The sequence below is a fragment of the Phycodurus eques genome, chromosome 14 (genome assembly GCF_024500275.1).
Source record: "Phycodurus eques isolate BA_2022a chromosome 14, UOR_Pequ_1.1, whole genome shotgun sequence".
Classification (NCBI taxonomy): Eukaryota; Metazoa; Chordata; class Actinopteri; order Syngnathiformes; family Syngnathidae; genus Phycodurus; species Phycodurus eques.
Genome location: NC_084538.1, coordinates 24306053 through 24329426, shown reverse-complemented (window position 1 = coordinate 24329426; position 23374 = coordinate 24306053). Strand labels below are relative to the sequence as shown.

The 23374-nt window shown below is 44.3% G+C and overlaps 1 protein-coding gene across 4 annotated transcripts; it reads left to right on the top strand.

Annotated features, from left to right (window-relative positions):
• Positions 1-6672: 6672 nt before the first annotated feature.
• On the top strand, positions 6673-23158 carry lrit3b (leucine-rich repeat, immunoglobulin-like and transmembrane domains 3b). Of its 4 annotated transcripts, XM_061697337.1 has the most exons (7): positions 6728-6854; positions 15665-15759; positions 16357-16731; positions 16810-16895; positions 17705-17998; positions 18093-18152; positions 22289-23158. In XM_061697337.1, the coding sequence occupies exons 1-7, from the start codon at positions 6813-6815 to the stop codon at positions 22759-22761; spliced, it is 1425 nt and encodes a 474-aa protein (XP_061553321.1). In that variant the 5' UTR covers positions 6728-6812; the 3' UTR covers positions 22762-23158. The 4 variants fall into 4 exon arrangements, with proteins under 4 accessions (XP_061553320.1, XP_061553321.1, XP_061553319.1 ...); XM_061697335.1 differs by having other exon boundaries at positions 16357-16895; XM_061697336.1 differs by lacking the exon at positions 15665-15759 and having other exon boundaries at positions 6673-6854; positions 16357-16895.
• Positions 23159-23374: the final 216 nt, after the last annotated feature.

Sequence of the window (23374 nt, the reverse complement as noted above, 5' to 3'; positions counted from 1 at the left end):
GGCCCCGCAGGTTGACGGCCCCTCTGCCATAAAGCGGATGCCCTTCCTGACGCAACCCTCTGCATTTATCCGGGCTTTGGACCGGCCTACAGTTTGCACTGACTTGTGCCCCCCATAGGGCTGCATTAATAGTCATAAGACCGATTTTCATTAAAGTGGGCTGATCTGTAGTATTTGCCCCCAGAATATTCATAATAGTAATCTTAACAAGATTGCATCATCTAGAGCCCATAATATATTTGGAGTTGCTGCGGGCGCGGTGAGAGATTAATACTGCAGGAATCTGGTTATTATTTCTCGACTTGTCATCGGTACAACAAACCGGAGAAGAGTGCTTAAACTCATCACACAGTACTACCTCAGAAGAAGGCATGACAGGCTGCAATGCATTCGTGAGCAGCGGATCAGAATGTGTAGTATGTCGCTCTCATCTATATATAGGACTATGTGTGTTGTTAGACTCCAGCATTAGTTAGCCTTATCCTTAAAGACTCCACACACTTTCTAACAGGCTCACAACTCACCTGTGTCCCGGTCTGCTCTCGTGTGAATTATCATGGAAAGCTCAAACAGTAATCTATGTTTCTAGAAAGCTTGATGGCATCTACCCCGTTAGGGTGAGGGGCGTCTGCCCTCATCAAGCTTGGAGTCCTCCAGAACCAAGGCCAATTATCTACAAACTGCAATCCCTGTTCACTACAGAAACCAGCCAGCCACCGGTTAAGCGAGAATAATCAGCTAAATCTCTCATCATTGCCTCACGCAGACAATCTTCATCATCTTTTCTTCGATTGCAACCAGTCTTTCTGTCCCTGCAGTTGAAAAACATCCCCACAGCATGATGCTGCCACCACCATGCTTCACTGTTGGGACTGTATTGGACAGGTGATGAGCAGTGCCTGGTTTTCTCCACACATGCCACTTAGAATTAAGGCTAACAATTTCTATCTTGGTCTCATCAGACCCGAGAATCTTATTTCTCACCATCTTGGAGTCCTTCAAGTGTTTTTTAGCAAACTTCATGCGGGCTTTCATGTGTCTTGCACTGAGGAGAGGCTTTCGTCGGGCCCCTCTGCCATAAAGCCCCGACTGGTGGAGTGCTACAGTGATGGTTGACTTTCTAGAACTTTCTCCCGTCTCCCGACTGCATCTCTGGAGCTCAGCCACAGTGATCTTTGGGTTCTTCTTTACCTCGCTCACCAAGGCTCTTCTCCCCCAATTGCTCAGTTTGGCCGGACGGCCAGCTCTAGGAAGGGTTCTGATTGTCCCAAATGTCTTCCATTTAAGAATTATAGAGGCCACTGTGCTCTTAGGAACCTTAAGTGCAGCATAATTTTTTTTGTAGCCTTTGCCAGATCTGTGCCTTGCCACAATTCTGTCTCTGAGCTCTTCAGGCAATTCCTTTGACCTCATGATTTTCATTCAAATGCACTGTGAGCTGTAAGGTCTTATATAGACAGGTGTGTGGCTTTCCTAATAAAGTCCAATCAGTACAATCAAACACAGTTGGACTTCAATGTAGGTGTAGAGCCATTTTAAGGATGATCAGAAGAAATGGACAGCACCCGAGTTAAATATATGAGTGTCATGGGGTGCTGTGTGATGATTTTAACAAATGGCTGCAATATAACAAAGAGTGAAACATTTAAGGGGTCTGAAAACTTTCCATACCCACTATATGTTACTCTTTGTAATCTCCAATTGCCTCATCCTTTTCTCATTGGAGCTGACATTTATCACTATATCACTATTCACGTTCCTGGGAATTACATTTTCTCAGGACCTGAAGTGGGAGAACAACATCAAGTCTATCCTTACAAAGGCCGAGCAGAGGATCTTCTTCCTTGGGCTTCTGAGGAAGCACGGCCTGCCACAGGAGCTGTTGAGGCAGTTCTACACAGCGGTCATTTAATCGGTTCTGTGTTCATCGATCACGGTCTGGTTTGGTGCTTCGACATAGATGGACAAAATCAGACTGCAACGGACAGTCAAGACTGCCGAAAAGGTTATCGATACCAATCTACCCACTATTGAGGACTTGCACGCTGCCAGGACTAAAACAAGGGCCGCAAAATCCTCTTGGACCCACCACACCCTGGTCACCACCTATACCAGCTCTTTCGCTCAGGTGGGCACTATCGAAGACTGCAAACTAAAACCAGAAGACATTCCAACAGCTTCTTCCCCCTTGGCATTAATTTTTTATAATAGTTAACTTACAGTTTTACTGCAACATGTTGCTGTTTTATCACGCTGCACTATTTGAATTCTGTTGTTGATTACTACTGGCCACTCATGTGGTGGAGAACTCTGCACCATTTGCACAATCGTCACTGTACCAGATCATTGCACTATTAGTCACTTTAAACTGCTCTAAATTGCTTGAGGACTGCATCATTGGCAACACTGCCATTATATCAGTATCACCACACTAGTAGAACACTTTCATTGCTCAGTGACTCCACACTCGTGTTTTTTCATGTCCTAAATGTATATTTTGTCGTAGTGGCGGTTGGTTGTCATACTAGAGTGGCTCCAACTGCCGGAGACAAATTTCTTGTGTGTCTTGTAACATACATGGCCAACAAAGCAGATGCTGATTCTGATATCCAAGTAGCTAGTGTTGTTAGCCCCACGCAGTTTAGGCCCTAATGTGAATCAGCTCCCTAAGATTAGCTTCAATGTCGGGTGCTCTGGCCGCAGGAATACACATTGCAGTGGCTGTGTTTTTAAGCTTGATGTTACAAGTGATGGAGCCACCTATGACTAATGTGCGGAAGCCAGTAGACTTGAGTCCGAATGGGACTAGCTAAAGAAGTTAATCTGTTATGCGTCTGAACAGGCTCGCTGCGGTTAGCTAGTGATTTGGGGCTACTGCTAACAGGGCTAGTAAGTCGACTAAAACCTGCACTATCAGGTGTGCCTGCCACATCTACAGTTACCAAACTGTTCTGCTCTAATTGGCGGACCCTTCCCTTTAGCAGGGAAAGCCTCTCCAGAAGAAGAGTGCAAGTGGTGGACGAGTCCATACTCTAATTTATTTGGTCGGGGTTTTGGAGGCGAACTCCGTGGGATAGCAAAAGAGACTCGTCGTGTCCAGCAGTGGTGCGGCTGAAGCTAGTAGCCTCGAAAACAGGGCTACTCCATGCTCAAACATTCAAAATACTCTCAAAAAGAAAAAACGAAGGTAAAAGTAAAATGTAACAATGTAAGTAGATGAGGAAAAAGCGTTAAGTTTGTCTTTCGGAAGCACACAGCGTCTCGTGACTGGAGCAGATGCTGATCTGGAGCGGCGTCTGACCTCACTTCCTCGTGTGCAGTAGAACACAGTGAACAGTGTTGTGCCTGAATGAGTTCAATGTACAAAAGTTCATGAACTAGTTCATATTTTGGGCAAACGTGAACTGAACTTTGTTTCTGCCTGATGAACGTTATTGAGAACATGCTCATTCTGGTGTCTGTGAACGAAAGTTCATTTTCATTCAAGAATGCCGGGTTTTGTTAGGAACTTCCAGAACAAAGCCTGTCTGAACACACTCTATACAGGCCTTCAAATGTCGGGGGTTAAATGCCGTATTTGGCAACTGATTCGGTGCGGTCCCCATTCATGTTTACATGCATTCAGGGACACTCCGTAAATGGGAGAGAATATAGATAAATAATATTATTTTAATCAGAATGTTTTAGTTTAAAAAACTGTACGATCACACTGTCATAACATGGAATGTCTTTTGTTTTGTAACATAAGACTAGATAAGATAAAATATTTTGTTAATATAATCAGCCAGCGTTATCAATGTCCTTTCACCAGTGTTCCCGTCATACTGTGTTGCGTGTTTCTGTTCGTACATTAAGGGCAAAAGTCCTGTTTTTGTTTTAATTCCTCATTTAAAAAAAAAAAAAAGACCATTCAAACAGTTTTTCCTCATGTTTCTTGTATGGTTGTATGGTAAAAGCTGCAGCTGGCAACTAGTGCGGACTGAATGGGTGGCAACAATGGGGAAATGAAATGCCAGTATTTTGAGGGCAATCGCCCGTCAGCAACATCCATCCATCCATCCATTTTCTGAGCCGCCTCTTTTCACTAGGGTCGCGGGAGTGCTGGAGCCTATCCCAGCTATCATCGGGCAGGAGGCGGGGTACACCCTGAACTGGTTGCCAGCCAATCGCAGGGCACATAGAAACAAACAACCATTTGCACACACATTCACACTTATGGGTAATTTAGAGTCTTCAATTAACCTCGTATGCATGTTTTTGGGATGTGGAAGGAAACCGGAGTGCCCGGAGAAAACCCACGCAGGCACGGGAGGAACATGCAAACTCCACACAGGCGGGGCCGGGGATTGAACCCCTTGTCCTCAGAACTGTGAGACTGACGACGTCAGCAGCATATTGAAAAAAAAAAAAAGAAGAACTCTGAACTAGGTCATTTTTGGACTGGTGAACATTATTTTATAAAATGAATTATGAACAATGAACAAGTAGTTATTTTTTTGGAACAGTGAACTGAACTTTGAACGAGTTTGCGTAGAAAATGAAGTTCCACAACAGTGCAAATAAATCAAGCTTTTTGCAAAAACCGAGCTCTCCTTGCTCCCTGACTGACAGTAGTCTTCACCACTGCCTTTGGATTGTATTGACATTTTATAAGCTAAAAATCTGTGCTGTCGTTCAAAACATAAAGTGTCCTTTCAAGAAAAATCAGGGAACTGTTACACAAACATCAACATCAGTTGCAATGTAATGAGTAATGTTAAGAGCATCAAAGCAGTGTGCTATAGCAGGCATTCAACGTAGTTTAATGTATTTACAGTATGTGTATGACTATTTTCTGTGCACTCATTGGAAGTTTACATTTGAGAAAGACATGGCGAATCTCATTTCTATATTTCGAACTTCCTTGGTCCAAGCTCCTCCCTCCTCTATTTCCATGCTAGTTCCTCCCACCAGAAATTCCATCCGGGAGCGAGGATATTGACGGAGGAGTGAGGCAGCAGGAGACACGAATGTTTGTGGGAAATAAGACAATCGTTCCTCCATGACATTATTTCATGGAGACGTCTACGAAATACAAATGTCCACTTTATGCCCGATGTATTAAGTGGCATTACATTAAAGTCAAACCAACACCAACACTGTTAGGGTTAGGGTTACAAAGACGATTGTGAATGGGCAATCCCAAATCTGTCCCGTTCACCGCCCCTCTCCGCCCGCGTGCACAGTGCATTAATGGTTTGATTCATAAATATACTGTATGTAAAGTGTTATGTTGCTTACATATTACGTTCAATGCGAAACAAAATGTGGAACCAACAGATTTTTTTTTAAACTTACTGTATGTGCCCATATGCATTTGATAAAATAACAGCCTAATTGCAAGACAAACCTTAGAAATAGGTGGTTGGTTCGACATATAGTAACCGTGAGCCAGTGTAATCAAATCATTTTAGGAGTAAATACCGCCCTAAATCATCATATATCTGTTGCAGTGGAGAAAATGTGACCACTCTGATTTCCCGTAATATCATCTTTCACGCTGTTGTAAAGTTGTGAAATTGCCATTCGTGAAATGTATTTTCCCAAGGGCAATTTGTACACCATTTCTCAAAATGCTGGCTTTTCAACTGTATTGAAAGCGTTTACTTACCGTAGTCGATTACATGCCCCATTGAATGTTTTCTGTCGGGGAAAAGAATGCATCTTAAGATGCAGTTTTTTTCCCAGCTGTGAAAACTAGGTGGGGTGGTTATACATGTATTTTTATCGTATTTTTATCGTATTATATATAAAAATGGTGTAGTAGGCTGATGGTGTAGTGGTACACTCGCCTGACTTTGGTGCAGGCAGCGTGGGTTCAGTTCCCACTCAGTGACGGTGTGAATGGGAGTGCGAATGGTTGTCCGTGTCTATATGTGCTCGGCGACTGACTGGCGACCAGTTCAGGGTGTAGTCCGCCTTTCGCCCGAAGTCAGCTGGGATAGGCTCCAGCGTCCCGCGACCCTAACCAGGATAAGCGGTGTTGAAAATGGATATATATATATATATATATATATATATACTGTATTTTTAACAATTTACAAGGTTTTCCTTGCTGTTCAATAGTGTGCTAATTACTGTGGCAGTGTCTCCCAGCCTTTATTGAGCCAAGGCAGAGGGTTTGGGAATGACTAGGAAAGAGTGATTTTCTGAATGTATGAAAGAAGTATAATGGTCAGGAGTCCAAATCTGATGAAAGTTGATTAGTCTGTCAAAACTGATCAGACTCCACATAGTATCAATTTATGACAGACAATATAGTTTGTTTTTGAAAATTGTGTTTAATTTAATTAACTTGTTTTTATTATTGTTGTTTTTCAGCATGGTTTGTCTTTTAAAAAAATATTCATTCATGATCGTAAACATGAAAGTTAGAATCAAAAGATCTGACCATAATTCAATTTAATAGTGCCTTTTGGGGATTGGAGAAAATAAATAAGTATTTTTAAAAAAAGCCTTTTTTCTTGTCGGGTGTTGTCATCTGTATTGTCCTTCAGGCCTTAAAGGCTTGAGCCACCCATGGTGTTGTGATTTGTTATTCTGACGGTGCAGCGTGGGATTACATGCTATTTGTAAGAAGTGTAATCCCAGCTAATCTGGGATTCAGTTTTACTCCAAACTGTAGATGACAAACTCAGACTGCACAGGGAAGGGAATATGGAGATACAAGCGGCCTGTGTAAGGGCAACATTTATCGAGTGAAGGATGTATTTGCTGGTTTTTCTTCACATCCTGCTATATCATTTCTTGGTAGTCTGCTCCTGCCCAGTTTTATGTGCCTGTGCCGATGGGACCACAGAAACAGCAGATCTCAGGTTGAGTGAGACTTTGTTTGCTTTCATATGTTCCTTGTGTTTCAAATGAAAGAGCAAATGTATTATATAAATACATATGTATTTGAAGGCAGCATGGTGGCCAACTGGTTAGAGCGTCTGCCTAACAGTTCTGAGGACCGGGGTTCAATCGCCGGCCCCGTCTGTGTGGAGTTTGCAGGTTCTCCTCGTGCCTGCGTGGGTTTTCTCCGGGCACTCACTTTCTGAGTCTCCAATTAAGGCATGTTTTTGGGATATGGAAGGAAACCGGAGTGCCCGGAGAAAACCCACGCAGGCACGGGGAGAACATGCAAACTCCACACAGGGGGGGCCGGGGATTGAACCACAGTCCTCAGAACTGTGAGGCTGACGCTCTAACCAGTCGGCCACCGTGCTGCCCGGTTTCCTCCCACATCCCAATAACATGCATGGTAGGTTAATTGACAACTCTAAATTGCCCGTAGGTGTGAATGTGAGTGCGGGTGGTTGTTTGTTTGCATGTGCCCTGCGATTGGCTGGCAACCAGTTCAGGGTGTACCCCGCCTCCTGCCCGATGTTAGCTGGAATAGGCTCCAGCACGCCCACGATCCTAGTGAGGAGATGCGGCTCAGAAAATGGATGGATGGCTATGTAGTTGAAGAATGGCAAGTGTCTAACTAATTGTATGAATTCATTACCTTATTGCCAGATCTGTGAAGGGTTTCGGAACAAATCCCAAGTCCAAATCTCAAGTGCTGATGAATCACTGTATGCTATGTGCCCTTTAGATCGACCATTTAAATAAGATTGTTTTTCATTTGAATTTTAGTGATTATGTTTACAGAGGGAGGCATGGTGAACGACATCCGCCTCACGGTTTTGGCCTTGTCTGTGTGGAGTTTGCATGTTCTCCCGCTGCCTGCGTGGGTTTTCTCCGGGTACTCCAGTTTCCTCCCACGTAGGTGTGAAAGTGAGTGTGAATGGTTGTTTGTTTGTTTATATGTGCCCTGTGATTGGCTGGCGACCAGTTCAGGGTGTATCCTGCCTCTAGGGTTAGGCTCGCACACCCGCGACCTTAGTGAGGAGAAGCGGGACAGAAAATGGATGGATGAATGTTTACAAAGCAGTACTAGAATTCAAAATGTGTCATCCTTACATGTTTTAGTAAAATTAATATAAATGTATTCATTCATTCATTTCCATTTTCCGGATTTCAACAACAACGGGTCCCCAGAACTGTGAGGCCATTGTGCTAACCAGGCGGCCACCATACCGCAATACACACACACACACACACACACACACACACACACACACACACATATATAAATGAACGCCATACCACGTTAGTCACATATATATATATATATATATATATATATATATATATATATATATATATATATAGCCTATTACGGGCACAAGCAACCATTACATTCACAACTACAGGCTCAACGGGTTCAAATCTGGCCTTGCCTGTGTATAATTTGCATGTTCTCCCCGTGCCTGCATGGGTTTTTTCCGTATACTCTGGTTTCCTCCCACATTCAAAAAACATCCATGGTAGGTTAAGTGAAAAGTCTAAATTGCCCGTAGATGTGAATGTGAGTGTGAATTGTTCAGCTGGGTGGCCATGCAAAATGATGGATCTGAATGCCGTTTTTGCTGGAACAGTTTTGCTGTCCAACAGGGGAATTGGAAATACTTCCTCTGCTTATTTTATTATTATTTTTTTTTTAATCATTCTGATGTTTATTGAAAATGCAGTCGGACGGAAAAGGGTTTTAGGGGACAGACCAAGGGACAGAACGAACAAGATGAATAGGGGTGCAAACCACAGCAGAACAATAGTTCGACAGTCCAGCTATTTGACTACAAGTAACGTTACAAAGTCAAATTGTGTTCTTATTTACATCCCGTGACACCCCATGACAACATGCAACAACTAACCTATCGGACAAGATGAGATAGGAGAGAAAACGGCAGGGCGGGACAGGATGTGGGAAATGAGCAAGGCAGTGCTACTGATGAGTGGTGCGGTGGGATGCTTTTGTCATGTCTAAACAAAAGAACCTGTGAGTTGATATCTTAGTACAACCTGTGTTATTATTAGTGGTCCCAGTGCAAGCAATTAAAGCCTAGGGCGTGTCAATGGGACTTATTACTAAATGAACGCCACACCACATGTTAGTCAACTGGTGCATGGAGTTGCTCTGCCGGCACATCGAGGAGGAGCCCATCCCGTGGGGGACACAGCCAGGGGAACGCCACCCACTCCCCAGGACCCAGAGCAGTACCCCAGCCCAACCAATGCGCCCCGACCAGTCCCAAAGGCAGGAGCAAGGGGACCATACCACCCCTACCCTCACCGCCCCCTCCCCACCCAGCAATGTAACCCAGGTAGAAAAAAAAGTTTCCTTAAACTAGTAGTTAACAGGGTTAACTAGATAGTGAGTTTATTTTAATTTGAAATTCATTACAAAGTTCATTTTTATTTAAAATGTACAAGATCCAACTCTAAAATGAATACAATTAATTTGTATACACGTTGGCCCCTCCTTGAGCCGTCACCTTATTGTGGTGGGAGGGTTTGTCTGTCCCAATGATCCTAAATCTCAGATTCAGGAGGAGCAGTGTGGTTTTCGTCCTGGCCGTGGAACAGTGGACCAGCTCTACACCCTCCGCAGGGTCCTCGAGTGTGCATTGGAGTTCGTCCAACCTGTCTACATGTGTTTTGTGGACTTGGAGAAGGCGTTCGACCGTGTCCCTCGCGGAGTTCTGTGGGGGGTGTTTCGGGAGTATTGAGTGCCGAACCCCCTGATAGGGGCTGTTCAGTCCCTGTACGACCAATGTCAGAGTTTGGTCCGCATTGCCGGCAGTAAGTCGGACTCCTTTCCGGTGAGAGTTGGACTCCACCCTTTGTCACCGATTTTGTTCATAACATTTATGGACAGAATTTCTCGGCACAGCCGAGGCGAACAGGGGGTCCAGTTTGGTGGCCTCAGTATTGCATCTCTGCTTTTTGCTTATGATGTGGTTCGGTTGGCTTCATCAAGCCGTGATCTCCAACTCTCACTGGAGCGGTTCGCAGCCAAGTGTGAAGCAGCTGGGATGAGAATCAGCACCTCCAAATCTGAGACCATGCTCCTCAGTCAGAAAAGGGTGGAGTGTCCTCTCCGGGTTGGGGATGAGATCCTGCCCCAAGTGGAGGAGTTCAAACATCTTGGGGTCTTGGTCACGAGTGACGGAAGAATGGAACGGGAGATCGACAGGCGGATCAGTGCAGCGTCTGCAGTGATGCGGACTTTGTATCAGTCCGTTGTGGTGATGCAGGAGGTAAGCCGAAAGGTGAAGCTCTCTATTTACCGGTCGATCTACATTCCTACCGTTACCTATGGTCACGAGCTATGGGTCGTGACCAAAAGAACAAGATCCTAGATAAAGCGCCCGAAATGAGTTTCCTTCACAGGGTGTCCGTCCGTGCTCTCCCTTAGAGATAGGGTGAGAAGCTCGGTCATTCGGGAGGGGCTCAGAGTAGAGCCGCTCCTGCATGTTTTTTTTTGGGATGTGGGAGGAAACCGGAGTGCCCGGAGAAAACCCACGGAGGCACGGGGAGAACATGGAAACTCCACACAGGCAGGGCCGGGGATTGAAAACGGGTCCTCAGAACTGTGAGGCTGACGCTCTAACCAGTCGGCCACCGAGCCGCCTAGCTGGAATCCAAGATCTAAAACTTTTTCTACACACACAAAAGGCATTTTCCCTCAAATATTGTTCACAAATCTGTTAGTGAGCATTTCTCCTTTGTCGAGATAATCCATCCCACCTCACAGGTGTGGCATATCAAGATTTATCAGTTTAATCACACAGCACAATTCCACAGATGTCGCAAGCTCTGAGGGAGTGTTCAATTTCCATGCTGACTGCAGGAATGTCCAACAGAGCTGTTGCCCGTGAATTGAATGTTCATTTCTCTACCATAAGCCGTCTCCAAAGGCGTTTCAGACAATTTGGCAGTACATCCAACCGGCCTCCCAACCGCAGACCACGTGTAACCACACCCGTCCAGGACCTCCACATCCAGCATGTTCACCTCCAAGATTGTCTGAGACCAGCCACCCAGACAGCAGCTGCAACAATTGGTTTGTATAACCAATTAATTTCTGCACAAACTGTCAGAAACCGTCTCAGGGAGGCTCATCTGCATGCTCGTCATCCTTATTGGGGTCTTGACCTGGCTGCAATTTGTTGTCGTAACTGACTTGAGTGGGCGAATGCTCACATTCGATGGCGTCTGGCATGTTGGAGAGGTGTTCTCTTCATGGATGAGTCCCGGTTTTCACTGCTCAGGGCTGTGTGTGTCGCGTCGTTTGGGTGAGCGGTTTGCTGATGTCAATGTTGTGGATCGAGTGGCCCATGGTGGCGGTGGGGTTATGGTATGGGGAGGCGTATGTTATGGGCAACGAACACAGGTGCATTTTATTGATGGCATTTTGAATGCACAGAGATACCGTGATGAGATCCTGAGGCCCATTGTTGTGTCATTCATCCACGACCATGACCTCATGGTACAGCATGATAATGCATGGACCCATGTTGCAAGGATCTGTACACAATTCCTAGAAACTGAAAACATCCCAGTTCTTGCATAGCCAGCATACTCCTTCAGACTCTGCTTCCTCATAGGAAGGTGTGTCGGTTGAATTGAGGTCTTCGAAGAATTAAGCCCACCGGCTCTCAAGGTCAGCAGTGCCCCATCCCCACTATACACAGTGTTGATGAATGCACTGCTTCCCCCTCCTGAGACACCGGATTTTGGACCAGAATTTCATCAAAGTTGTCTCCAAGTCGTTCTCCTTGGCCTCACTAAACTCCTCCTGTGCCTGAGTCTTAGCCTCAGTGACCACAAAATCCGTATTTCGCTTGGCTAGCCGGTACCCATCAGTCTCCAGAGTCCTACAGGCCAAAAAGGCCTGATAGGACTCCTTCAGGTTGAGGGTATCCCTTACCACTGGTGTCCACCAGCGGGTTTGGGGATAGCCACCACGACAGGTGTTGGATTTATCTCACCAAACATTATTATGAATAAACACAAAAGGAATGAAGACGTTGGTCATTTTACTCATGAGGAGGGCGCATGGGAGATTGTTCAGATTACAGCCTCTCAACACGCTCTAAACAATCTCCCCCGTCGCTCCTACATTTATTTGAAAATAGGAGAGTTCTACAAGACATAATATTCTAAGCATTAAGACACAACACAAAACATAGGACCGGACGACACCTGTCCCGTCCCCGACCACATCCGATCACGTCCTTGGTCAAGGCGCCCTTCCATCAATTGTTGCTGAGTCATCTTCTTGAAGGCGAGACATCTTTCTATCTAAATATTGTCCATAATACTAATGCAGGCTACTAATGCAAAATACTAATGCAAGCTAAGCAAATAAATGATAACTACTAAGATATATCTAACAACAGGCCTTACGGCCACAGCTTTGGTCGGCCGCCTTGACAATGGAGGCCCGGAACATGTTCAATGTCTCAATGTCCCCCGCCTCACCCGAGATGTGGGCAAAGTTCTGCTGGAGGGGGTCAGTTCAAACTCCTTCTGACAGGGGACTCTGCCGGACATTCCCAGCAGACCCTCACAATACATTGCAACGTCGGACCTGCATCTTTCCCCACCATCGGAGCCAACTCACCACCAGGTGGTGATTGGTTGACAGCTCTGCGCCTTTCCTCACCCCAGCGTCCAAGACATGCAGCCACAAGTCCGATGACACAACCACAAATTTCATCATCGAACTGTGGACTTGGTTGTCCTGGTGCCAAGCGGACACATGGACACCCTTATGTCTGAAAATGGTGTACGTTATGGACAATCTATGAAGACGAAATAAGTCCTATAACAACACCGCTCACTTTCTGATTGGGGGGAGGGCTTTCTTTTGTGTATGGAGTATAAATTAACTCCAACATTACCCCATACACATTGAAAACTTGTTCTGGGAAACAAGAGACTGCAGGTCGCAGAGCTTCCAATTTCATACTGTACGCTATGGATGGGAAATCACAGCTTCCTTTGCCTACTTTAATAGAATGTGACATGGTGCCAAACAACAGGACCAAAATTCCATCCCCAGAGATTGCACACTGTCACCCTGACTTAAAGCCAGTTTCAAACAACATTTATCCTGTGGATCAAGACACTCCTATTCTCCTGCTCTTAGGAAGAGATATCCTAAGAGTGTACAAAGTACATGAGCAGATCAATGGGGCAAATAATGCTTCTTATGCACAGCAGCTAGATCTGGGTTGGGTCATTGTGGGAGATGTTTGCTTGGGAACTGTCCACAAACCTTCAGAGGTGAACGTCTACAAAGCAAACTTACTGTGCAATGGTCGCATGTCCTTTCTCAGGCAATGTCCTAACAATATCCATGTCAAGGAAGACTACAGTGGCATGTCGCAGCATTGGCACATAAGACCACTTGCCCGTACAGCGAACAAACACCTCTCAATTATCACAGAAAGTTTCGGCTGTTCAGTTTTTGACAGAACCCAAGATGACGACAAACCTGCTCTATCGAAAGCTGACAAGGCATTTATGGCCATCATGGTTGCACAAGTCTACCAAAGTAAGGAAACAGTTTGGTGGCACCTTTTCCATTTCGTTCTCCCAGAGCACACCTCCTGAGCAACAGAGACAACACATTTAAACATCTCTGCTGACTCCGGAAATCTTTGGATAAAAAGCCGAAAATGAAAACTCACTACATTGAATTCATGCAGAAGGTGATTGATAGTGACCAAGCAGAACCTTCTCCACCTTTGGACACAAGAAAAAGAACACTGGTACCTGCCAACATTTGGTGCACTGCACAATTAATCACATTTTAATCGTGATGGTGATTTTGGCTGCCATGATTAAATGAGCCTGATCGCCAGGGATCGCCACTTTACAGTTGGAGCCATAAGAGCAGTTGGACACTGGATAATTGGTAGTAAGCGTCAGGTTTCCAGTGTTATGTACGGATGCGTCATGTGACGCAATTTGAGAGGGAGGTTTCAACCCGCAAAATCGCAGACCTGCCATCTGAGAGAGTCACTCCTGAACTCCCATTCACCTCTGTGGGCCTAAAGGGTATTTGGACCATGTCGGACAAGCGGAGGAGCAGCCAACAGCAACCGTTGGGCTGTGCTCTTTATGTGTCTACGAGGGCAGTGCATATCAAGTTAATTGAAGCAGTTCGACAGACAATTTTATTAATGCCCTCAGGTGGTTTTTTCCCATTCAGGGTCCAGCTAAACTTCTGTGGTCTAACAGTGGAACCAACTTTGTAGGCGTATTTTAGGACCTGGGACTGACCTCAGAGGAAACTGGAGTCAAGGAATTTCAAGTAATGCTGTATCCACTCACTCTGGATGACACCAATCAGATGTACGAAAACAGTGGAAACAAGTCCAATGTCTTGCTGACACCTTTCGGAAGCGATGGAAAGGAGAGTATGTGTCGACTTTGCAGAGTCGCAGTAAGTGGACAGATAACAAGCCGAATGTGAACGTACGAGATGTCGTCCTTCTTATTAAAGACAACCGGGGCCAAAGAACTGAGTGGTCATTGTTTCCAATTTCCAAGCAGGGATGGGAAGGTCCGCAAGGTGGAAATACAGATCGTCAAGGATGGGACAGCCAAGGTGTTCCTGCGGCCGATCTCTGAAATCGTGATACTTCTTTCAGCGACTTCTTAAGTACCTTATATAGTTGTGGATTGTGGATTTGTATTGGTATTTGAAGTGATCTGTTATTATATCAAGTGTGCTGTCTTTAATTTAGGTTTGCAAGGATTAAATAATTATTTAGGGTTATCCAGGATTTTAGGGCTACCTTGTGGTCATACTAATTCATTAAGTGAAGCTTGTGAAGTAGTGGTCAAATTGTCACACGCACGATGATACAGAGCATAATGAACACAATATTGTTGCTGAATGCTGTCTGAAACGTTTCTGCCTTGGAGACTATATGTCTGTAAGTATTGAACAGTCACTGTATAAATATCCAATGCCTTGCCTACATGTACTGCAATGAGAAAAAGTAAGTTTTGGATTGCAATGTTGTTTATTGGCTGTGCCAGTTCTGTTTAGCTTGTAGCTTGTACTGTAGCTACAGTATCTTGTTTAGCTATTAGCTTGTAGCTACTTTGTGTAAGCTATTGGGCCTATGAATAGCACACTGTATGGCCTGTACAAATGTACAGTATATTGTATAAAATCCTACAGACAGATTTATGCTTATTTCCGTGTTACAGTTAAACAAAATCCATCCATTATCTACAACGTTTATCTTCAATAGGGTCGCGGGTATGCTGGAGCCTATCCCAGCTAACTGCGGGGTACACCCTGAACTGGTTGCCAGCCAATCGCAGGGCACATTTAAACAAACAAGCAGTCACACTCACATTCATACCTACGGACAATTTATGGTCTTCAATTAACCTACTGTGCATGTTTTTGGGCTGTGGGAGGAAACCGGAAGTACCCGGAGAAAACCCACGCAGGAACGGGGAGAACATCCAAACGCCACACAGCGAGGCCGGATTTGAACCCGTGTACTCAGAACTGTGAGGCAGATCTGTTAACCCCACCGTGCTGCTGTGTTCAAATATCTGTTGCTTATGATACACCAATGCTATGCTATGTTATACACCAATGCTATTCATTAGCCCGTCTAATGGCATTTTGCATTGTTTGTTAGCATTAAGCTAAGCAGACTTAAAACTGTTTTTTTTTTCAACACATACACATCGTGTAATTCTCTTTTTTTATGTTTAGTTTGACCATAAACTTCAATTGGGAGTGGCAAAAAACAGCTCTCTTTCTTTCTTGAAGAATTGTTCACGATCTGCCAAACTGCTGCTGGTTGTGAAGTGAGTTCACTGCCACCATACAGCGCTCGAATCGCAATTTTTTCGAGTCAGACACCACTATATAAATAAATGTGTGTATATGTATATATATATCCATCCATCCATCCATTTTCTGAGCCGCTTCTCCTCACTAGGGTCGCGGGCGTGCTGGAGCCTATCCCAGCTGTCATCGGGCAGGGTGTACCCCGCACACCCTGAACTGGTTGCCAGCCAATCGCAGGGCACATACAAACAAACAACCATTCGCACTCACAGTCACACCTACGGGCAATTTAGAGTCTCCAATTAATGCATGTTTTTGGGATGTGGGAGGAAACCGGAGTGCCCGGAGAAAACTCACGCAGGCACGGGGAGAACATGCAAATGCCCCACAGGCGGGGCCGGGGAATGAACCCGGGTCCTCAGAATATATGTATGTATATATATGTGTATATATATATATATATATATATATATATATATATATATATATATACACACACACACACACTTTATATAGTGGTACCTGACTGTGGTGCTGTATATGTAAAGACATCATTGTTTTTATTGTTTATCAATGTAAATGTAAATTCTAACAGATTTGTGTTTTAACATCAGGTTGGTGCAATGCAGTGACTCTAGAATATCAGACGTTCCTATCAATGTCCCTGCTGACACTGTGAAACTTCGTCTTGAAAAGACCCTGATCACCAGGGTGCCCAGGGCAGCCTTCTTCAACCTGTCAGAGCTGCTCTTCTTGTGGCTTAGCTACAACTCCATCACAACCATCCACCCCAGCAGCTTTGTTAACCTGAGAGCCCTGAGAGAGCTGCGTCTGGATGGAAATCACCTAACTGCCTTCCCATGGGAGGGTCTTAGGGACATGCCTCGCCTTCAGATGCTTAGTCTTCACAACAACCGACTATCCAGCCTTTCATCTCACGCAGCACTCTTTCTGCCAAACATCACCTACCTTGACTTGTCCAGTAACAGGTTTGACCAGCTGGGAATTAACTCACTAACAAACTGGTTCTATTCAATAAATATGCTTCAATTCTCTCCTCTCCCTAGGTTGACTATATTATCAGGCAAACTGTTGGACCTCTGGTTCCCTCTTTCTGGTCAATGGGGGAGATCAGTACAAAGAAGAATTTTGGGTATGACTTTACACACTAAATGTATCTTTAACTAAAACACTGGTTTCTTAGCTACTGAGAGTAATATTTTACCTTTGGGCCCAGACGTTTTTTTGAATGATTTTCCTCTACACCAACATAATGGATCCAGTTTGCTTTCACTCAAAAAATTACATTCAGGGGTAGCAGCCCTTTTTTTTAAATATACTGTTTATACTGAAACAAGTTTTAATTCCACTGGAGGGATAAAAAAAAACAAAAACAAAAAAACCTTTGGAATAAGATTATTTGGTAAACTGAAACTACGTGTAAAATATGGCTGCACTAGTATTATTGCTTGGAAATGTAGGGCTGCTCATTAGTGTTTTGTGACGTGTGTGATTACCATGTTGACCGACCCATGAACTGCAGTTGAGAACAAACGTTTTGGCACTGGGAAGCAGATTTCACTCCAGATTGCCTTGCTTGTCTTGAGACTGCATTGCATAGCGAACCCATAATGTTCTGGGTTTGCTTCGTTCCAAAAAAATAAATGCTTGTTTCAATGCTTCATTTTTGCACCTATCAATATATAGCTAAAGTCACTTGCCAAAAATGTCCAGTTTGGTGTCATCTATCCAAAGGACACCCAGATGCTCTGTGGGTGGTCAGTATACATTTTGGCCATTTCCAGTCTCATCAGTTTGTTTATTTCAGAGACTATTGTGTTTTTTTTCCTTTTTTTCTTTAACTGAAGGATACCAACAAATTTGTTACATACATTAATCAGTACTACTATAATTATATCATACTATAAAAGTATAATATAATCAATTGTACTGGATACCTAGGTCTCCATGACAACCCATGGTTCTGTGACTGCCAGATCTCCTTGGTGGTGTCACTGTCAATGTCCCTGGGGAGTCCCGTGGTTCTCATGGACCAGCTGCTTACATGCAGAAGGTCTCTCGATCAGTCAGGGATGGTGCTGACTGAAACAGAGCTGCCTCACTGTATGAGACCATACATCCAGCCTGCAGTCACCAAAGTCATATCTCTGCTGGGCAGCAGTGTAATTCTCCGCTGTGATGCCACTGGCTACCCAACTCCATCTTTGACATGGGTCAAAACTTCAAATTATGCTGGTAAGGACTGAAGAGTTTACAGCGATCAGAAGGCTTTTAGATTTTGGGCAGCCAGTTCATAGTGATGTGATTACCTCTCTCTGATCTCCCTCAGATTGCTGTCGACAGGACATCATTGATGACAATGAAAAACTGCCCAGGAATGTGGAAAGTTGTAAGATGTATTTGCCCTTCCATTTACTATTTTTCTTCAATTATAACTTAGAGCAAGTGTTCTCAAACTGCAGGGACCTGTCACAGGGGAGAATTTTTTTTACAGCACCCCCTCATAATTCCAAAGGTAGAGTAACTACCATGTGTATACCCCTAAATGCCATGAGAATTATCAATTTTTCGAATGTTTCAACTTAGCCAGGAACTGTTGAATTGGAAAGGAACTTAAAGTCAGTTGAGTTAAATTATTAATTGTTGCAAACTGACGTGCTCTGTTTCCACGAGCAACATGGGTAAAAACATTGGTGGCGAAAGGTAACGACTTTTACAACCACATTTTATCAACATGTAGGAATTGTTTTACCTGATGAATGTGCTTCCAAGCTTCAAATATTTTGCAGACATCGCCTTGCCTCCCCTGTACAACTCTACATGAGAAAAGAGTGTGCGAGAGCTAGAAATGCTGCGCACATGCAGGGATGTCATATTTACAGTATGTAATACCTGACAATCATAGAAGAGCTTTTAATCGGCCCCAAGCTAAGGTTGGGAGGTGTACTTGGTTTAGTATATTTGTTTTATTGGTGCTCGGTCCTCTTATGCAAGTATGCTTTGTTTTAAATTAGACAATGAATTAGTGATAATTATTTTGTGGACCCCCCAAGTTACAGCTCGCGGACCTCCAGGAACCCCAGTTTGAGAACACCTATTTGAGAGATTCATGTACTTCATCAGTAACACTGATACAACGTGGGCGAGAGGCTGAGGATACACCTATTAACTAATTAAAGTTCAACCAAACAAATGTTCATGTTTTGTTTTTAAATACATGAAATATGTTTGAGGATAAGTGCTGGAAAAAAATACTATAGTACTGATCTTTTCCTTTCGGCTTGTCCAGTTAAGGGGCACCACAGCGCGTCGTCATCTTCCATGTAAAGGCCTCTTTATACTCCTGCGCCCGCATTGCATCACGTGACTGACGTATTGGGCTGGGCGGCCCCTATGCGACACTTGATGCGCACACAGCGCGCAGAATACTGTGGAGATCATCTATTGTGATTGGTCCATTTTATTTACATGCTGCGGTGACTTAGTCAGCTTTCCTCTTGGTTCCTCAAAACCGCTACACAGACTTTCATGTAGTGGCCGCACATACCACCTACGCCGCCGCCTTCTTGATCGATTTTGCAATCTAATTAAATGCATCACCTGGTCATCTAGGTCCATTTGTTCTAGCAGGCACTTTTCCACGCTCGCCATTGTTGTTGCTTTGTTCCTTGTTCTGGAAAGTAAAAACAGCTAGCAGAAATGGACATAAATTGCAGAGGAAATTCCACCCTGTGGTGTCCTAGCCAATACCAGCCGTGGCGACACCCCGACTTGCGGGAGAACTGCAGCACATGTTCAAAGAGCGCGGGTGGGCTGCGCTTGAGTATAAAGGCACACTGTGCGCAGCATAGCCGTGACGCAGTGACGTCAGCGCAATCGCCGCCCACGCGAGTATAAAGATGCCTTTAGCCTATCCCCTGCATCCTTCTCTCTAACACCAACTGCCTTAATGTCTTCCCTCAGTACATTGATAAACCTTCTCTTTGGTTCTCCTCGAGCTCTCTTGCATGGCAGCACCATCCTCATCATTCTTCTACCAATATGCTCACTATTTCTCCTCTGGACGTGTCCAAACCATCGTAGTCTGCTCTCCCTAACTTTGTCTCTAAAACATCTAACCTTGGCTGTCTCTCTGATGAGCTCATTTCTAATCCTACCCAACATGGTCAGTCCAAGAGAGAACCTCAACATCTTCATTTCCACCACCTCCAGCTCTGCCTCCTGTTGTCTCTTCAGTCCCACTGTCTGTAGTCCGGACATCATGGCTGGCCTCATCACTGTGATAAGGCAAAGTTTATAAGGCCAGCCTTATAAACTTTGCCCTTCATCCGAGCAGAGACTTCTGTCACATAACACACCTGTCAACTTCTTCCACCTGTTCCAACCTGCTTAGACCCGTTTATTGACCTCCTTTTCACATTCCGCATTGCTCTGGACTGTTGACCCGAGGTATTGAAAGTCCTCCAGTCTCTGTATCTCTTCTCTTCCTCCTCCAGCCCTCTCATTCAAGCACATATATTCCGTTTTACTTCAGATAATCTGAATTCCTCTCCTTTCCAGTGCATGCCTCCGCATTTCTAAATCTTTTTTGACCTGCTCTCTGCTTTCACTGCAGATCACAATGTTATCTGCGAACATCATGGTCCATGGGGATTCCAGTCTAATCTCATCTGTCAGCCTATCCATCACTAATCCAAACAGGAAGGGGCTCAGAGCTGATCCATGATGTCGTCCCAACTCCGCCTTAAACTCTTCTGTCACACCTACAGAACACCTCATCACTGTTCTGCTGCCCTTATACATGCCCTGTACTATTCTAACATACTTCTCTGCCACGCCAGACTTCCGCATGCAGTACCACAGTTCCTCTCTGGGTACTCTGTCATAGGGTTTCTCTTGATCGACAAAGACACAATGTAGCTGCTTTTGACTTTCTCTGTACTTCTCCATCAACACCCTCTAGGCAAATAATGAATCTGTGGCCCTCTTCCTAGGTTTTAAACCATACTGTTGCTCAAAAATACTCACTTCTGTCCTGAGTCTAGCCTCCACTACTCGTTCCCATAACTTCATTGTGTGGACCATCAACTTTATTCCCCTATAGTTCCAACAGCTCTGCACATCAGCCTTGTTCTTAAAAATGGACCACCCACTGTCCCTCCAAGTTCCTTTGCTGGATGCCTAACTTTCCCATCAATTCCTCGTCACCCGTTTCCTTTACCAACATGTCCATTACCCTCTCTACCAATCACGACTCTCTCTCTACCTGGGATGCCCTGAACTACTTCGTCTCGCTCCTTCCTCCTCTGTGCTTTCCTCTTCTCTTTCTGCCTAAGAACCCTCTTTCCACCTCTCCATCTTCAAGTTTAATTTCCATGGCGGACGTTGTTAACCCGGGCCACGACTGATCCGGTATGGAATCCTTTGAATGAAAGTTCATATTTGTTTGGCAAAGTTTTAAGCTGGATGCCCTTCCTGACGCAGCCCTTTGCATTTATCCAGGCTGGGGACCGGATTTCAGTTTGCACTGGCTTGTGCCCTATAGGGCTACATTATAGTACTGAATTGTTGATATATGGCTCTTTTCTTGATTTTTCTGGGAGGGGTGGGGCTAAAAAGTAGCCTTGTGAAGACACGACCTGAAGCCATTTCTACCAGTATAGCATTCAATTAGCCATCAAATTATGCCCACAACTCGAAAAAAACACATCTTCCCTGAAGTGTAATGTGTTATTTTGGCAGTGTCTTGCCGTCTGGTACTCATGCGCTTTCCAAGGGAGTGGCGAAACGAATTAGATATGCCGCCCCGTCGCCCATTGCCATCTCGACAGCGGTTAGAGAAGCAGCTGGAGGTCCAGCACAACAGGGTTAAAGCCGTTGGCCTCACAGGTGTCGGCCGCAAGTCGCGGGGCGGGGAGGAGAGAGGAAAAATTAATGCAGGAGGATGCAGGCCGCTTATGGCACATCGTTCGATGCCCACAGAAGCGCCTTGTCCCGCTGAATTTCGAAGGAGAGAAAATTGTCCTGGCGAGGCGGTTTATGGTCATTATTCTGGATCAGAGGCTGCTTCTCTGCAGCCTGAGATTGTGTTAAATGTGGGTCGCTTGGAATTCGTCTGTCACCATTTATGAGTCATGAAAGAAGGCACTTATTTGATTGACAGATAGAGGTGGGATTTTAAGAAGTATTTAGTGACACACCCACAGCATCTGCGAGCTGAAAAAAATTCTCAATACTTGACCAGTTTGAAGCCTAATTTCACATACTTTGTTATTTTTTTACCCATTCATTAATTGTCCAGCTTGTTAACAACACTCTTTTCTGTGATGTGTCAAATTTACGTTTTGTTTGGTTGCACTTTGATTATTAATTTAATCAGGGCTTCAGTTTAGCTATTTATATTAGCTATTTATACTTGGAGGGAGCGGTTTTTTGTTTGTTATTTACTGAAGATGTTTATGGTTGTTGAGCTGGAAGAAGGTGCAGACTTTATTATAGATTGCTGACAATGAGGTATTGTTCTAGCCATGCAGGGATCTCCTAGGGTTGGTGTGCGCTGGTCAATAATCAGCTTGGATGACTTAGCATTCAAGGATGCTGGTGAATATCGCTGTCAAGCTCGGAACATGGCAGGAATATCTGAAGCTCCTATTAAACTAAAGGTGGTGGGAGTTACACGGCTCTCCCGACTCCCAAAGAAGAAGTCCCAGAAGACTCCATCAAAGTCATCATCCAACAACAAAACGCCCATCCAGACTCAAATTACTTCTCCCACGCCCTCACTAAAGGAGAACCAGACAACCCAAACCATTACACCGCCTGCTCAAAAGAACAAAACACAGACAGTTCCTGTTATTGTGTCCAAAGTAGTCCCCATTTACAAACGCAGCAAAACACACTTAAAAGGTCTAAAGAAAATTACAAAAAAAAAAAAACTCAAGTCTATACTAGAAGAATCTGACAATTCAACCATTCCTATTTCAAACACCAAAGTATGACCTTAGACAGTTGGTTAACGGTGGAAGGGTATTTTCAGTATAGCTGTTGTGGTTTATCCTGGACCCCTGCAGAGACAACACACTGATGAGCTGGGCTGCGAAACCTCAGGTGGCAGAGTTGTCATCGATCGAACTGTAGGATTGGAGATTTGATCGCTTTTAGTACCTGATATTTTACATTTACATTTTCAACATTAACTGTCATAAAATGTGTGAAAGAAAACTGACTGAGAAGTCTCTTATGGTTTTGTTTACAGTTCATATAGATAACACATTTAATACTGCACATTGTGTTGTTTTTTTCACATGAGATTTTCAATTTAATTTCAATGTTTAAATGTTTGCTCTTTACTGTGTGTGCGGAGTTGGGCCTTCATGAATAAAAACTGCTGTCATACTCCTAGGACATCTGTGCCAAATACTTTTTAAGCCAGTTCTGGAAGATGAGATAATACTGCACTCCGATCAAAACATGATGTCAACGTCAGTGGAATTACAAACTCTCAGATTGGAATATAAAATCATGAAAGAAACCACGCTGGACATTCAATCACTTAGCATGCGCGACAATCTAATTTTCTCGGGCATTCCAGAAAACACACCGGAAGACCCC

Coding starts and splice junctions, on each gene's coding strand:
- lrit3b (XM_061697335.1), top strand. CDS start 6,813: ATGTGCCTGTGCCGATGGGACCACAGAAACAGCAGATCTCAG. Junction 6,855..15,664: donor ACAGAAACAGCAGATCTCAG/GTTGAGTGAGAC, acceptor TTTTATGTTTAG/TTTGACCATAAACTTCAATT. Junction 16,896..17,704: donor AGTACAAAGAAGAATTTTGG/GTATGACTTTAC, acceptor CTGGATACCTAG/GTCTCCATGACAACCCATGG.